We start from the raw sequence: 16,102 nt of genomic DNA, 5'->3' as shown, positions 1-16,102 counted from the left end.
GGCCTGGTCTCAAGAGACGTCTCCTGGGGTCCCCTTAGTGCCCCAACCTCATGGTTCCTCTGCTGGGCCCTCAGCCGCCCTGGCCACAGGGGGACCTCATGGTCCCTGAGCCCTGTACCCCCTGGTGGAGCAGTGGGTGGTTGGTGGTGGCCAGGGAAGCCAGACGGGGTGTCCAGAAGGTCTATGCCCCCCCAGGGGAGGGTGAAGAGTGGGCCAAGGTCTGGCCTGTGTGGGGAGCCCTTGGTCTGTGGCTGGCGGCCCTGATGAGTCATCACTGGGGTTTGTTGGATCAGGAAGTATTTGTGGTGGGGGCCATGGGGTGGTGCTGGCCCCCTATGAGGCAGGAGGAAGGCCCAAGTGCAGGAGGGACCCCGGGTGGTGCAGGGACAGGGAGTCTCATCCTGTCCCTCCCCCTGGTAGGGGGTCTTCCACTGGCAGAGAGACAGGATGGTGGTGCCCTGTTCCTCTGGTGAAGGAGGGCTGTGACCTGCTGGGTACAGGACTAATAAGGGGCATTGGCACCCACGGCAGAGGGAGACAAAGCAGGGTCCCAGGGGGCTGGGACAGGGGCTACAGGGGAGGAGGGACTCCTGCCTCCCGGTGGGCACCTTATCTGCCAGCACCAGGCAGGGACATCCCCGGGTGGGGGCAGCATCTCCCTGGGCTGTTATCAGTCCCAGAGTCCACAGGACACTCCTTGGGTTAACGTGTAACCACACGCCATCCCCTCCACCCCCAAAGCCATCAGTGCCCACACACAAGCCACTCTGGGGGGACACAGGCTGACATGGATGCTCGGAAAGAGGGGCTGCTCCAAAATGCTCGCTTCTCAGCCCAAGTGAGAGCCCTGGAGTGTGGGAGGGGGGCTGGATCTTGGCTCCTGAGAGGCTGGGCTGTGTGGGGCTGCTGTGCTGTCCTGGGCCCCCTGGTTGGAGTGGGGTGGACGCCCCCAGACCTGAGCCTTGGCCAGTTGGGGTCTGATCTCCAAGGACGGGGGGCTGACTGGGACCCCAAGGTCAGGTGGCTTCTGAACCCTCACCGAAGGGGCTGAAAGGGCTGGCCTGAGCTCCAGGGTCTCAGTGGCCCCCTTGTCCCCAAAGCAGCCACGCCTGGTCAGCCTGACCCCCTTCTTTCTCACCTGTGCTGCCTACTTCCTCCTCTGGGTCCCGGACGACCCACCGTCCTGGGTCGGCGCGCTGGTCAAGTGCCTGCCTGTGCTGTCCCTGGCCGGGTTCCTGCGGACGCACTCCGGCGGGGACTGCAGCACTCTCCTGCAGATGGCCCTGCTGTTCTCTGCCCTCGGAGACGTCTGTCTCATCTGGCCCCAGGCCTTCCTCTATGGTGAGCTGCGAGCAGGGTACATTGTCCCTTTTGGACCCCCACGCCAAAGGGTCCTGGGTGCAGGGGCCGGCAGGTCACTGACTGCTCCTGCCGTGAGCCAGGTGGCATTCAGAGGCACGGGGGTGTGGCCATGACCGACACACCCCCAGAGCCCTGGCCCCCAGGGCTCTGGGCCTGACCTGAGCAGGTGTGAGTGGCGTGCACTGCGCAAGTAGAGTGTGGAGCTCAGGTGGCGCAGTCTTCAGTGGAGCAGCCCTGCAGAGAAGGGGGCATCTGGGTGGGGGAGGGGGTGCGGGAAGGGCAGGACCCACGAGTGCAAAGGCCCTGGGGTGGGGGTATGCCGACAGTGCATCCAAACACCAAAGGGCAGAGGCCAGGTGGGGAGCTGAGCAGGGGGTGGGGTCGGGACAGCTGGGAGCAGGGTGAGGATGGACGCCGCATGGCACAAGGTCGGGGAGGCGTGACCACCTAAGAGACCAGGTGGGTGGTGGTGCAGGGCGGGCAGGGACGCAAGCCTCACCCTCACTGGGCACCCCCCAACCCCTCTCTCGGCCCCCAGGTGTCCTCGCTTTCACCCAGGCCCAGCTGCTCTACACCTGGGTCTTCGGCCTCAGGCCTCTGCGTCCAGGCCTCCTGCTGCCCGTCCTGCTGGTCTCCCTTCCATTCTCCGGCCTCCTACTGTCCCACCTGCAGCCTGGCATGGTCCTGCCCCTGATGGCCTATGGCCTGGCCCTGAGCACCATGCTGTGGCGTGGCCTGGTCAGGGGTGGGAGGGCCCGCTGGGGGGCTGTGCTCTTCACCATCTCGGACACCGTGCTGGCCTGGAGCACCTTCATCCAGCCCCTGGCCCACGGCCGCCTGCTGGTCATGGCCACCTACTACGCCGCTCAGTTCTTCATCGCCCTGTCGGCCTTCCAGGGCCCCAGGCTCAAGACCAACTGACTGAGGGCCCTGGCATCCTCCTGTGCAAGGACCTGGGCCTCCCAGCCAGACCAGGATGGGAAAATGCCCCTGGGGTCGGAGCCAGCCTCCCAGCATCCGTCTGCTGGTTTCTGTCCACCTGAACGCCTAACCGATGGCAGAATTCCGAGTCCACCCCCGAGTTCTGAACACCTTCCCTCGGTTCTGATTCCAGGTTCCAGGCCCCTCAACCAGACCCTCTCTGGGCCCTCCTCAGGTCCCCGCCTGCCCCTGTGACTGCAGGTGGCCTCCCATATCTGCTGGCCACCTTCCCTCTGGCCCTGGTTATTCATTGGTTGTCTGAGTAAAGGAGACATTGAAATGACATCACCTTTATTTGGGGAGGGGGAGGAAGTAGGGGAGGGAGACTGCAATGTCAGCAAAAGGGGTTTTTGTTCTTTTTCTTTTCCCCTCCTCAGAACAAGATTTATGCGGACAGCGCAGTGTTACTGCTGTGCGCACAGTAAACTTACCTGCCGCCCGGGGCTTGTGGGGCGTGGACTCCCCAGTGCTGGATGATGGTACAGATCTGAGGCCAGGAGGAGACTCTGGTCCGTGGCTTAGTTCCCGTGGCTTGCTGTCACAAGTCACCACAAACTGGGTGGCTGAAAACAGCCAAAGTTTAGTCTCTCATAGTTCTGGTGGCCAGACATCCAAAGTCAAGATATTGGCCAGACCCCAGGCTCTCGGGAGGGCCCTTCCTGCCTCTTCAGCTTCTGACGGCCCAGCCATCCCTGACATCCCTACAATCGCGGCATCCCTTCTCACAGGGCGTTCTCCCTCTCTCTCTGTCTCCCCTCCTAAGGACACTGGCCATTGGATTTAGGGTGGACCCTAAATCCAGGATGATCTCATCTCAAGATGTCTCCAAAGGCCCTGTTTCTAAATAATGTCACAGCCACAGGGACCAGGGCTTAGGACTTGGACACCTGTTTTAGGAGACACAGTTCAACCCACTCCAGTCCAATACAGTATCAGAAAAGGGGAGGAGAGGGTTGGGGAGGTGAGGAGACCCGAAGATGGGGGGCCCTTTAGGAAGAGGTAGGTAGCAATGGGGTGGAAATAAAGTTTGGAGGAAGAACCCAGACGTGGCCTTTGTCCTGGCTGTGACCTTGGCAGCCCACTGACCCTCCCTGGACCTAAGGGTCTGCCTCTGAGGACGTGAAGCAGTCAGAGCTGCTCTCCAAACCCTGCCTGACTTCTACGATGTGCTGTGAGGGACTCTTATAGCAGAGAGGAGACTTTTCCATTCATGACATATTTAAGGAACTCTTACAGCAGAGGGGAGATTTTCCATCCATGATATGCTTTAAGGGGCCTTCTTTTTTTAAGCATATTTTAATGATTATGCCATTACAGTTGTCCCAATTTTTCCCCCTTGGCCCCTACCTGTAACCAGTTCCCCCATTCCCTCCAGCAATTCCCCCCTTAGTTCACATCCATGGGTTGTGCATATAAGTTCTTTGGCTTCTCCATTTCCTATGCTGCTCTTAACATCCCCCTGTCTATTTTCTGCCTACCATTTATGCTTCTTATTCCCTGTACCTTAGCAGAAAGGAGGCTTTACATCCATAATGTGCTTATAGGGACCCCCCTGAGCCCACCCCTGATTTTTAGTCCCTGCTCTACCTTCAGGCCAGAGTCCCTTCTCAGCACAGAGGAGAGTCTTGGGCCTGATGAGTCACCAATGCATCGACACAGCCGGAGCGAGCCAGGTGTTCTGGGTGGGGCACCCTGCTCTTCAAAATCTCTGCTGTCGGCCTGGAGGCCTTCTATCAGCCCCTGCCCCACGCCCACCTGGTGGCTGTGACCACCTGCTAGGCTACCCAGGCCTTGAGGCCTTGTCCGTCATCAAAAGTGGGAGGCTCCTGACAGACTTAAGTTCCACCCCAGTGGGAAGTGCTGAGGAGCTGAAGTGTTTTCACGTACAGGTCACTTCTGAAGCCAGAGGCCAAATCAAGGTGTGGGCAGGGTTGGTTCCTTCCGAGGCCTGTGGGGGCAGGGTTCCGTGCCTCCCCACAGGCTCTGGTGGTCTGCTGGTCTTTGGCAGCCCTTGGCTTCACCAGGTCCTGCAGAGCAGCTGCCACCTCCTGTTAGTCATGGACCCTTAAAAACATGGACCTATGAAATGTTATTTGGCCATAAATAGGAATGAGGTTCTGTTCCAGGCTACAAATGCACCAGCTTTGAAAACCTTACCATGAATGTCCTGGCCAGTGTGGCTCAGTGGGTCGGAGCGTCGTCCTGCACAATTGAAAGGTGGCCATTTCCTAGTCAGGACACGTGCCTGGGTTGCAGGTTCGGGCCCTGGTTGAGGTGCGTGTGAGAAGGCAACCAATAGATGTTTCTCTCTCTCCGTCCCTTCCCTTCTCTCTAAAATCAATAAGCATGTCCTCAGGTGAGGATAAAAAAGAAAAAAAAGAAAAAAAAATCTGCCCTGGCTGGTGTGGCTCAGTGGATTGAGTGCCAGCCTGCAAACCAAAGGGTCACTGGTTCGATTCCTGGTCAGGGCCCATGCCTGGGTTGCAGGCCAGGTCCCCAGTAGAGAGCGTGCAAAAGGCAATCACACATGGATGTTTCTCTCCCTCCCTTTCCCTTTCTCTAAAAATAAATAAAATCTTTTAAAAAATAAAAATAAAAACCTTACCGTGAGTGCAAGATGCCAGTTCCAAAAGACCCTTGTTGTAGGATTCTGTTTAGCGGGAATGTCCAGGATAGGTGAATCAGGAGAAAGATGGAGAAGAATGCTTGTGCAGGGCTGGGGGTGTGGACGGATGGCAGGATTGGGGGGTGATAGCTAAAATGCAGAAACTGGCTTCTGGTTGCCCCTCCCGTCCATAGTGAGGATGTAGTTCAACATCGTGATAGGACTTAGAGAAAGTCCGCTTTTGTTACTCAGGGCCAGCTGGTGGGGCAGACAGACCTCTGCTCTTGGGGGACCCGGGAGAGGACATCTCCACATCCTCCTGCCCAGAGAAATCCGTCCATGTCAGGGTCTTCCAAGGACATCCTGGCTGAGTATTTTGCTGACGGCATCAGGGGAGAGGCAACCATGGCCTTGCCCAGGACCTCCGGGTGTGGTGGCAGCTTTGGGAACCAAGCTTGGGATCCGTGAAGCCCCCAGAAGTTCCCTTGCACTGGGCCCCCCCGAGTCCTGCTGCATTTCTTGCCTGAGTCTGCGCGGAAAGGGAGCCAGGGTCCCTGCATCCTCGCTCAATGTAGGGGAGGCAGCTCCGTTCTTCCCCGGGGGCCCCCCGACCCTGGCTCCCCACCGCTTGGCTGGTATGGACCAAGTGATCAGTGACGTCGGAGTCTGGCCTGGTTCACCAGCACGAGGTCAGGGAAGATGGGAATGGAGTGGAATGAGAGACCGGATCGCAGATGGCGGACTCCTGTACTGTGACGCAATCACATCCAGACTCGGCGCTGTGTCCTGAGCCGCCATCAGGGCCCAGGCGTCACCATGGCAGAGAGGACTAGACTTGTCCCTACCCTCCTAAGAAAGGCCATCTGCAATGTTCTGAGGCTTGTAATGAGGTATTCGCTTCGGTAAGCTCACACAGCAGGGAGAGGTCAAATACCTGGGGTCAAGTAGAACTAGAAGAGGCTGTGGACCTTGGCTGATGGAGGAAGAACTTGTCAGAACGGCCTGTGCAAAGATCCTGGTGTTTGAACAGTCAGGGGTACATACAAAGGATATGAACTTCTGTGTGGCTGCAGGAAAGCCAGGAGACTGGCTGGTACCTGCGCTGAGCGTTCACACACCTGTGGGGAAGCAGTGACCTCACCCCTGATTTTCCTCTGCGCAAAGGACTGTCCAGAGGCCATGTACCAGATAGAGGGATGGGGCGGGGATGGGAAATGTCCCTGGAGCCTCCACTTCCTCCTCCGCCCTGACCTGTGGCCTGGCGGTCATTGTCACCCGGGAAAGGGGAAATGCTGGCATTTAAAGTCCAGTTGGTGGAAGGTCCGGGACTGGAACACCTGGGTCCCTCAGGGTGTCTGCAGACATGATCGGGTCCGGAGGGGGCCTCAGGGCCTGGGGGAGCCTGCTGCTGCTGGTGAGTGTTCCCAGCCGGCTGCGTGGGGTCTCAGGGCAGGACAGGCGGGGCCACTGCTGGGTCTGAGAGACAAAGGAGAGGGAGCCCCTGAACTCAGGTCCTGAGAGAGTCAGGGCTGCCGGTTCACGGGATAAGAAAGCAGGCGTGTCGGTTGGGGAGATTGTTGGGGAGTCCTGCCCCTGGGCTCTTAGATGTGGGTGTCTGGGGTGAGAGTAAATTCTTGTTACAGAGACCCAGCAGTCCTGGGCCCCAGCCCCTCCTCCCTGAGACCCGGCGGTCCAGGCCTTTAGCCTCTTCTGTCAGACCGAGTGGCCTCTGGTCCTCAACCTCAGTCTCTTTTCCATTCCTAGTTTAGTTTTATTTTTCATTTTAGTATTATTTTTTAAAGCAGTCACATGTTGCTTGCTTTTCTGCTTCTAGTCTTCCAAGACCATATTTTTTGGGAAGTGAAACCGTTAAGTTTATCTCCTGGCTTAATCGGTGACGCCAACCCCAGCTCTGGGGTCCCTGAAATCCCTGTGCCCTCCACAGACACACCCAGAGAAGACAGCAGGCTGTTGAGCTGACCTTTGTCAGAGCTCGGCCTGGGACAGGAGACACCTGCAGCAGGGACTGGGTGGGGCAGAGGCTGGGAGGCTGCTGGCTGCCGGTCCAGCCCCACAGTCTCACCTGGGTTGGGAGGCGGGGCCCCAACTCTGACTCTCCCCTCTGGGCTCTCGCCAGGGCCTGTGCAGCAGCTGGTCAGGGGCTGGGGCTGCCGGTGAGTGATCCCTGCTGAGTCCCTCAGAGAGGTGGCACCTCGACTCCCATGAGCCTCTGGGGGGGTCTCCATGGAGGGGGGCAAAGATCCAGCCAGGGGCTGATGGGAGCTGGGCGTGGAGGGGGAGCTGCCCTGCTGACACCGACTCTCCTTCCCACTTCTCAGCCCTCAAGCCCATCAGGAACCTGAGGGTGGAGGCGCAGACCAACAGCTCCATCAGCCTGTGCTGGGAGGCGCCTGCTAGCCCTGCCTTGAACTCTACCTACTGGGTCCGCTGGACTGGACAGGGGGACAAAAACGAGACCCGAAACACAACACACACCAGCTTCACAGCAGAGGGACTGGACCCCGGGTCCTCGTATGAATTTTCTGTGTGGGTGGAGGCAGGTGGACTCAGCAGCTCCCCGGAGACCCTCAGTGCTGCCACAGGTGAGAGGCTGCCCCTGTTTAACTTTTTGTTGTTGTTTTCTTTTTTTTGTAAAGATTTTATTTATTTATTTTTAGACCGAGGGGCAGGTAGGGAGAGAGGGAGAGAAACATTCATGTGTGGTTGCCTCTGGAGCACCCCCAACAGGGGACCTGGCCCACAACCCAGGCATGTGCCCTGACTGGGAATGGAACTGGAGACCCTTTGGTTCGCAAGCTGGAGCTCAGTCCACTGAGCCACACCAACCAGGGCCCACCCATGTTTTATAAGTCCTGTGATGAAGGAAGCTCTGAAGATGTGGCAGTCAGACACTTCAGCTGATTTTTCCTTCTGTCTGGATCCTCAGCCCCGAACCCCGTCAGGAACCTGAGGGTGGAGGCACAGACCAACAGCTCCATCAGCCTGCGCTGGGAGGTGCCTGAGGGCCCAAACCCTCAGAACTCCACCTACTGGGTGTCATGGATCCAAGAGGGCAGGGCTGGTACTGTGAATCTTAACACCACAGAGACTGGGCTCACGCTGAAGGAAGTGGAGGCTGGGAGCCTGTTCACCTTCACTGTCTGGGCAGAGAGGAACGGGGTCAGCGGTGACAACAAGACTCTCACTGGGGCCACTGGTGAGACACAGTCTAGTTCAGGGTGCAGCACTGCTGGGATGTGGGAGGAAGTTGATGGGGTAGTTGGGGGGCACCTGGGAGATGAATTGCATTTGGTGACCCCTCTCCATCCTCCTCAGACCTTGAGCTGGTAGGTCTGCTTCCCCGGGGGGTGGGGGTCTGTCCTCAGCAACAAGGGTGTTCCCATGTGAAGGTCTGTCTTTGGGGACAAAGTTAGACAGTCATCCACAGCTTGTCCTGGTGGATTAGCCAAACCAACACAGCCCGCCTCCCAGCACGCACAGGGAAGGTCCCGAGTGTGAGAGGAGCCATACACCCTAGGGACGAGGTTCACATTCATGCACCAAACCAGGAACCTTTAGACTTTGGCCATTTGAGTTGAGAAGATGGAAGTCGACCTCTAGGGCTAGAAACATGGTGTGTCTAGAAGTGACAAGGGACCCTGCCTCAGGCTGCCTGTGGAGAAAGGTGGTGGGTGGGACCCAGGGCTGCAGACCCAGGACGGGGAGGACCCAGGTACTCCTGTACCCCCCTCTTTCCTGTGGTTCCTGCTCCATAGGGCGTAGACCCATTCAATGACTGGGACCCCCAGCTTTGCAGGGAAGGGCAAGGGAGCAGGCTCGGGTCTGAGGGTCCTTGAGGATCCAGCCCCTTGGGTGTCTGTCTCTATTCTCAGCTCCCAGTGAGGTCACAGCTCTGCAGAAGGGAACTCAGACCAACAACTCCATCACCTTGCGGTGGGAGTCCCCCACTGACCCCTGCCCTCACCTCTACGTGTACGTGGTCCAGTGGTCTGGTGGTGGATACCAGAGGGAGCGAGACCCCCAAGGATATCGAGCCCACCAGACAGGCAGGACCAACGAGACGCAGTATGAGGTGAAGGGCCTGGAACCCGGGACTCTGTACAACTTCAGTGTGTGGGCAGAGAGGAGCAATGTAGCCAGTTCCACACAGAGCCTCAGTGCGTCCACAGGTGAGATGGGGCTTCTTTCTTTTACCTGGTGAAGGGCTTAGGTTTGACCTTGCAGACAAGTGAGTGGACTATAATTCCCATCAGGCCATGGGGTCATGACTTTGCAAACTATAGTGATACAGAGATTCAGAGGCCTCATGGGAGTTGTAGTTTTATAGTCCATTTAGGGAAGACAGAAAAGGAGGGATGGAGAGGTATTTTGGTTTGAGGAAGGAATGGATGGGCTTATTGTCGCAGAATTGGCATCACCGGTGGCAGGGTGGGGGAGGGATGGAAAACCACCTTGGATGGTACATACTGAGTGACTCCTCTTGTCCTCTCCATTCAGACCCAGATCCTGTCACCATCACCTCATGCGTCAGCACCTCTGGGGGGTATGGGGTCCTCCTGACCTGGTCCTGCCCCCTGGGAGGCTATGAGGCCTTTGAGCTGCAGGTGGGCAGGCAGCAGAGCTCCCAGGACAGATCCTCCTGTGAAAGGGGTGTGTTTGTGTCGGGTCTGCAGCCGGCTCAGTCCTACCCAGCCACCGTCACCACCGTCTGGGCTGGAATGCGGGCCCCAGCTGCCTCCATGACCTGCCACACCCAGAGTGCCGGTGAGCAGAGCCCCAGGGGACAGGCAGGGACAGTCTCTGTAGACCCCATCAGGGCCCTGTTGTGAGGGTGTCTTACCCACCCATGGGGTCCTTTTTGTTTGCTGGTTTGTGTGTTCTACTTTCTCTCAGACAGTTTTATTGAGATATAAGTCATGTGACATACAACTCACTCATTTAAAGTGCACCGTCCAATGGCTTTTAGTATATACCCAGTAGTGTGCAACTGTCGTCAGTCGCAATTTTACAATATTTTCTTCACTCCATAAAGAAAAGGCATCTTCTTGCCCCGGCTGGGTGGCTCGGTTGGTTGGTGCATTACATGCAATGTTATTTATTTATTTTTAGAGAGATGTGAAAGGAGGGAGAAAGAGACAGAGAAACGTCAATATGTGGTTGCCTCTCATGCGCCCCCTGCTGGGGACCTGGCCCGCAACCCAGACATGTGCCCTGACTGGGAATCAAACCAGCGACCCTTTGGTTCACAGTCTGGTGCTGAAATGTAATTCTTTTAAAAAGGAAAAAAAAAGAAGTGAAGCTGTAGCGGAGGGTCACCATGACTGATGGAGGTAGGCTGTAGGCTTAAGTGACCCTAAGACCAGGCATCTAAGGACGGATCCTGGGAGATCTGGGGCACCGCCAGCCTCCCTGGGCCCCGCTGCGAGGGATTCATGCTCCTAGCAGACAGAACTACTGAGATGATGAGCCTCAGTTCTGGAGAGACCCGCCAATGACTTCCACCCTGGGGAGTGGGTTCCCAACCTCGGCACTACTGACGTGGGGCCTGGATCCCTCTGTGTTGGGAGGCCGTCCTGTGAACTGTGGCACCAGCACCCCAGTTGTGACAAGTTAAAATGTCTCCAGACAGTACCCGATGTTTCCAGCCAGGCAGAATCACCTTTGCTGAGAACTGTTGGTCTAGGTAAAGCTGGGGACTGTCACTCCAGCAGCCAGGTCACCTGAGAAAATGATGCATTTGGACCAGGCTCCTGGGGCAGTGAGACGGAGAGAAAGGTTTCTTCCCTCTCTGCACCCACATCGACCCTGGGGGCCCCTGACCACAGTCGGGAGGGTGAGGATGGAGACAGGACAGAGTGGACATGGGGAGATAGGGCCTGGACTCAAACTGCTCCCCCCGCCTCCCCTCCCAGGGGTCATCGCCGGGGCCATTGTTGGTGTCCTTCTGTTCCTCGTGCTGGTGTGCCTGCTGATTTTCTTCCTGAAGAAGAGGTGGGCCCTGGCTGGTGTGGCTCAGTGGAGTGACTGCCGGCCTGCAAACAAAGGGTGGCGGGTTCGATTCCCACTCAGGGCACATGCCTGGGTTGCGGGCCAGGTCTTCAGTAGGGGGCGGGTGAGAGACAACCACACATTGATGTTTCTCTCTTTCTCCCTCCCTTCCCCTCTCTCTAAAAATAAATAAATAAAATCTTTAAAAAAAAAAAAAAGAGGTGGGACTCAGCGCAGGGCTGACCTTCCACCTGGAGGTGGGGCTGGGGGGAGGGGCAGAGCCTCTGGTTCCAGCCTCACTCCCTGAGCCTTTCATCGTATCACCCTTTTCCCCAGGCGTGGAAAGAGCCGGAAGGAGTCAGCATCCAGGTGAGCAGCCATTTTGGGGGGCCATCCAAAAGAATCACTGTGGGGTCACACCAAGGGGTGTTTGCCGGTCACTGCATGGGTCAGAGGGAAGGATCAGTGAACCCCTCCCACACACTAGTCTCACAAGGGCCTAAACTTCCTGCCCCTTATATTCTGGGGATGTAAACAACCATAAAATACCTTTTCTTTTATCCCAAGAGCACAGGATTAAAGGTGGTTAAAATCTTTGCCCCTCTCGCAGCTTTCCAGAGAAGATCCTGGCGGGTGACTTTGCTGACCACATCAAGAAAAATGAGAAGGACAGCAACTGTGGCTTTGCTGAGGAGTACCAGGTGTGCTGAGAACACAGGGGCAGAGGGGGACCAGGCCGGGTGAGTACAGAAGGGCAGAGGGACTAGGTGAGGGCACACAAGGGGCACAGTGGACTTACACAGACATTCTCAGGTGCAATTATGTTTTCAAGTCAGTGGAATCTTACAGTGTGACGGAGGCATGGCTTTCCCCTGACATCCCCATCTCTAGCCTGCCCCTTGAGCCTCTGGAGTCACTCAAATCACCCCAAATGCCCCACAGGTGTGGTGGCACATGCATTCCTTTTCCACGGGGGAAAGAGATCTCTAGGGCGCAAGGGATAAATGGAGGGCTCTGAACAAGGCAAACAGAGTGGCTGGGCTGTCCTTCGGGGAAGGTGGCAGAATCCTGACATCTGTGCCCCCGTCCTCTGCCCCTGCCCCCCAGCGTTTGGCCCAGGAGGGCCAAGGCCAGTCACAGACGGTGGCCTCAGCTCCAGAGAACTGCCCCAAGAACCGATACAGAAACGTGCTGCCCTGTGAGTCTTCAGCTTCTGCCAACTTTGTCCCCTGGCGGGACTTTGTCAGCACCGCATCCCCAGTCCGTCCCTTATCCCCTGTGAGACATGGACTCCTGCCCCAGGCCCAGTCCTCCCAGCTGAGTTCGTCGCCCCTTCCAGAGCTCCCAGTGTCTGCCTGCTCCCCAATGTGACTTCTGTCCCCCCACTCTGCTCCTCATTGTTGGCCTCTTACCCTAGACGACTGGTCCCGGGTGCCCCTGAAGCCCCTGCAGGGGGAGCCAGGCTCCGACTACATCAATGCCAGCTTTGTGCCAGTAGGTGGTGGCTGGGGGCTGGGAGGGTGCTGAGGGAGCCTGAGGATGCCCGAGGGCTTCAGGCCCTGCCTACTTCCCTCTATCAGGGTCTCTGGAGCCCCCGGGAGTTCATTGCAACCCAGGGTCCCCTGCTCCAAACGGTGGGTGACTTCTGGCGCCTGGTGTGGGAGCAGCAAAGCCACACCCTGGTCATGCTCACCAACTGCATGGAGTTCGGCCGGGTGAGAGGAACCTTTCTTCCAGGGCCCGGGGGGCTGACTCCTGAGCTCCGTCCCGTGACCCCACCTGGGACCCTGATCTCAGTGTTGCCCTGACCCAACCTCACGAATTCCCTGCCAGAGGACCCCAACCTCCTCATCACCCCCAGTCTATCCATTGTGCACCTGTGGGGTGAGGCTGACCCCAGCAACCCTGGCCCCGGGTGGATCTACACCAGTCCTCCCTAGGCCCTGAATACAAGGGCCACCACCCAGAGATGCCTTGGGGCAGGCGCTCTGGGCCTCCTGCTTGCTGACCCTGCATCCTCCCCCAGGTGAAGTGCGAGCATTATTGGCCTCTCGACGCCAAGCCCTGCACCCATGGCCACCTGCAAGTGACCCTGGAGAGTGAGAAGGTGATGGAGAACTGGACCATCCGAGAGCTGAAGTTGTGCCACGTACGTCCCGCCAACCCCAACCCTGCCACCTCCATGGGACATTCCAGACAGTCCCCTCCTGGAACTCCCCAGGAAGCCTAATCTGCTACCACTCCCTCAAGGGACCACAGTGTGCCCCAGGGATGCCCCTGCCACTCAGAATCCAGCCCCACATCCCTGGTTCTGAGCTCTCCCTCCCCCAACCCGCCCTCCATGTAGACACAGGAGCAGAAGACTCTGTCTGTGAGGCAGTTCCACTACATGGCCTGGCCAGACCACGGCATCCCACACACCCCAGACCCCTTGCTGGCCTTCTGGAAGATGCTCAGGCAGTGGCTGGACCAGAATCCCGGGGGAGGCCCCCCCATTGTGCACTGCAGGTGAGGACCCCCCACCCTGTCCATGTGAGAGACACCCCTTAGGGACTCAGACAACAGGATTATCTGAGTCCAGGGGACCTTGGAGAGGAGGCAGAAGAGAGAAGGTAGGGGAGGCAGAGGTGAGAGGGCAGTGAGGCAGCTTGAGACCGAGGGCACTGATGGCAGATGGGAAAGAAAGAGGTGAAGGTAAAGGAGGAGAAGGCCTGAGTGAGGAGGAGGGGGGGGGGGAGGGGTGAAGGACGGAAGGGAGAAGCTGCCACAGGCTTTAAGGGGCATTGGAAACCCCTCACCAGCCCTCCAGCACGTTCCCGTTGACGACGACGTCCGGCAGGTGTGATTTCACCGAATGCCAGGCTGAGGAGGATGAGGGAGGGGCGCGCTCCAGAGGGACAGCCAGCCTCTGTGGAGGGTTCTTAACCTCTCCTAACTCCCAAAGGGTGTCCTCACACCTGCCCGGACCTGGGAGAGCGCCCCCTGGAGGTGCCGCGGCAGACTGCGTCTCCCTTCCCCGCAACGCAGAAGGGTCACCCCGTAAAAAGGCATGAAGCACTGGTTCATGGGGTGGCGAGGTGAACCCTGGGTACAGCAGGCTGAGTTAAGAGGCACAGACTCGGAAGGTCACAGTGGATGATTCTGTTTACGTGAAACGTCCCGAACAGGGCGATCCACCAGAACACAGACTGGTGGTTGCCAGGGGCTGGAGGGAAGAGGGAACCGGGAGGGAGTGCGTAATGGGCCCGGGAGGCCTCCTTTGGGGGAGAGGAGTGTTTGGGGACTAGACAGAGGTCGTGATCGCACAACACTGGGAATATCATTAATGCCACTAAATTGTTTACTTTAAAAAGGTGAATTTTATGTTTAATTTAAGATAGTTTGAAATTTTATCTTTCAGTTACAGTTGACATTCAACATTGTTTTGTATTAGCTTCAGGTGCACATCATGTTGATCAGACAATCCTGTACTTTACCAAGTGACCCCCCCCCATATTACAAGTACCCACCATGCCGCATACATGGTTATTACGATGTTATTGACTATATTCCCTGTGCTGTCTTTACATCCCTGGGGGGAATTTTTTAAATTTAATTATCATTTTGGAAGTGCATCTTCCCATGTGTGAGCCTCAGCTCTCTCACTGGCGGAGGGACCTGGACCAAGTGACTTCACCTGGCTCAGCCCCCATTTCCCCACCTGTGACATGGGCCTGGTGGGGGTGGGGGAAGAACGCCACACAGAGTCCTATGTCATTACTTTCCCCTTCAGTAGGTAACCCCACACTTATGATGTGTTTCCCTGGAACCGTGTCTCAATCAAACAATATTCCAGTCCCTGGGTGCCCCCAAAACAGATCCTTGCCATCTGTCTCAAAACCCCCTCCCATGGTCTGAACACTTCCCGTCCCTGCCTAGCGCTGGTGTGGGCCGCACGGGCACCCTCATCGCCCTGGATGTCCTGCTGCGGCAGCTGGAGTGTGAGGGTGTCGTGGGGCCTTTCAGCTACGTGAGCAAGATGCGGGAGAGCCGGCCCCTGATGGTGCAGACTGAGGTGACTGGGGCCCTTATTGGATGGGGCAGCGATGGGTGGTGGTGGAGTCCCCGGGGAAAGCAAACCAAGGCTCTAAGGGGCCCCCTCACCCGCCCCCCCACCGTGCCTCCTCCCCAGGCCCAGTACGTGTTCCTGCACCAGTGCATCCTCCGGTTCCTCCAGCAGTCGTCCCCAGCGCCAGCCCAGAAGGAGGCCATCTATGAGAACCTGATGTTCGAGAGTGAGGTGGCCCACTAGGGGAAGCTGAGCTGCATGGCACTGCAACCCCAGCCCAGCTAGACTCAAACTCTGGATCCAGACTGCAGCCCAGACCCCTGGACCCCTGGGAGAGCAGAGGACTGGGGCTCCAGACTTCTGGGCTGGGAGGAAGGCTGGTAGCCCTGGAGGAGAGAGGTCAGGTGGGAGCTGGGATTCTGGTTCCTTGAAGGAGTGGAGGCATGGGGGCTAGGATGTCCTAGTTCTTAGAGGAGAGGCCAATGGCTCAGGCTGCCAGGTCTCATGGAAACAAGCTAGATTCTGAGGAAGGAAGGAATGAGGCTCTGGGATTCTGGCCACCCAAGGAGCAAGTTAGGTAGGAACCTGCCCATGTTTTACTTCAGAAATCAAATCTTCCAGGATCTCAGGTTTCCCAGAACTCACTGCCTGTACAGATTTTTTCCTCTATCATGTAATTTATTAAATCACTATTTTCTGCAGAGATACTTGCCCCAGTGGATTTTTGGGTCTGCAAATACTCTTGGGGTGGAGGTGGATGGAGGGGATGGTATGTTTAAATACTGAGGCAAAAGTCCTAGGGAATTGTGCGGGCTGTTTTAGCTCAGTGGATTGAGTGCGGGCCTTCTGAACAAAGGGTCTCAGATTCTATTCCCAATCAGGACACATGCCTGGGTTGCGGGCCAGGTCCCCTGTAGAGGGCGTGAGAGAGGCGACCACACATTGTTGCCTCTCTGCCTCCGTTTCTCCCTTCCCCTCTGTCTAAAAATAAATACAATATATTTTTTAAAGAAAGTCCCAGGGAGGTAACTAGAGGAATCCACAGTTTTGCACCTAAAAAAACGGAGTGTTGGATGGTTGAGAAGCCTGGAGGTACA

At 57.2% G+C, this 16,102-nt stretch overlaps 2 protein-coding genes across 5 annotated transcripts; both read left to right on the top strand.

Moving 5' to 3' along the window:
• The first annotated feature begins 83 nt into the window (after positions 1-83).
• TMEM86B (transmembrane protein 86B) lies at positions 84-5,324 on the top strand. Of its 3 annotated transcripts, none has more exons than XM_045203503.2 (3): positions 84-838; positions 1,206-1,341; positions 1,901-5,324. In XM_045203503.2, exons 1-3 carry the CDS (start codon positions 788-790, stop codon positions 2,281-2,283), a joined length of 570 nt encoding a protein of 189 aa, XP_045059438.2. In that variant the 5' UTR covers positions 84-787; the 3' UTR covers positions 2,284-5,324. The 3 variants fall into 3 exon arrangements, with proteins under 3 accessions (XP_045059438.2, XP_024425767.2, XP_045059437.2); XM_024569999.4 differs by having other exon boundaries at positions 1,101-1,341; positions 1,901-5,320; XM_045203502.3 differs by having other exon boundaries at positions 1,104-1,341; positions 1,901-5,319.
• A 788-nt stretch (positions 5,325-6,112) lies between these two features.
• Positions 6,113-15,708, top strand: PTPRH (protein tyrosine phosphatase receptor type H). 2 transcript variants are annotated; one of them, XM_024570473.4, is made up of 16 exons: positions 6,209-6,362; positions 7,086-7,122; positions 7,288-7,551; positions 7,896-8,165; positions 8,842-9,138; positions 9,467-9,733; positions 10,882-10,960; positions 11,294-11,326; positions 11,568-11,658; positions 12,065-12,155; positions 12,375-12,451; positions 12,538-12,672; positions 12,984-13,106; positions 13,305-13,465; positions 14,876-15,011; positions 15,129-15,708. In XM_024570473.4, exons 1-16 carry the CDS (start codon positions 6,312-6,314, stop codon positions 15,246-15,248), a joined length of 2,232 nt encoding a protein of 743 aa, XP_024426241.2. In that variant the 5' UTR covers positions 6,209-6,311; the 3' UTR covers positions 15,249-15,708. The 2 variants fall into 2 exon arrangements, with proteins under 2 accessions (XP_045059881.2, XP_024426241.2); XM_045203946.2 differs by lacking the exon at positions 7,086-7,122 and having other exon boundaries at positions 6,113-6,362.
• Positions 15,709-16,102: the final 394 nt, after the last annotated feature.

This window comes from Desmodus rotundus, chromosome 12 (genome assembly GCF_022682495.2).
Source record: "Desmodus rotundus isolate HL8 chromosome 12, HLdesRot8A.1, whole genome shotgun sequence".
NCBI lineage: Eukaryota > Metazoa > Chordata > Mammalia > Chiroptera > Phyllostomidae > Desmodus > Desmodus rotundus.
The sequence above is the reverse complement of the archived record's forward strand: the minus strand, read 5'-3'. Positions and strand labels throughout refer to the sequence as shown.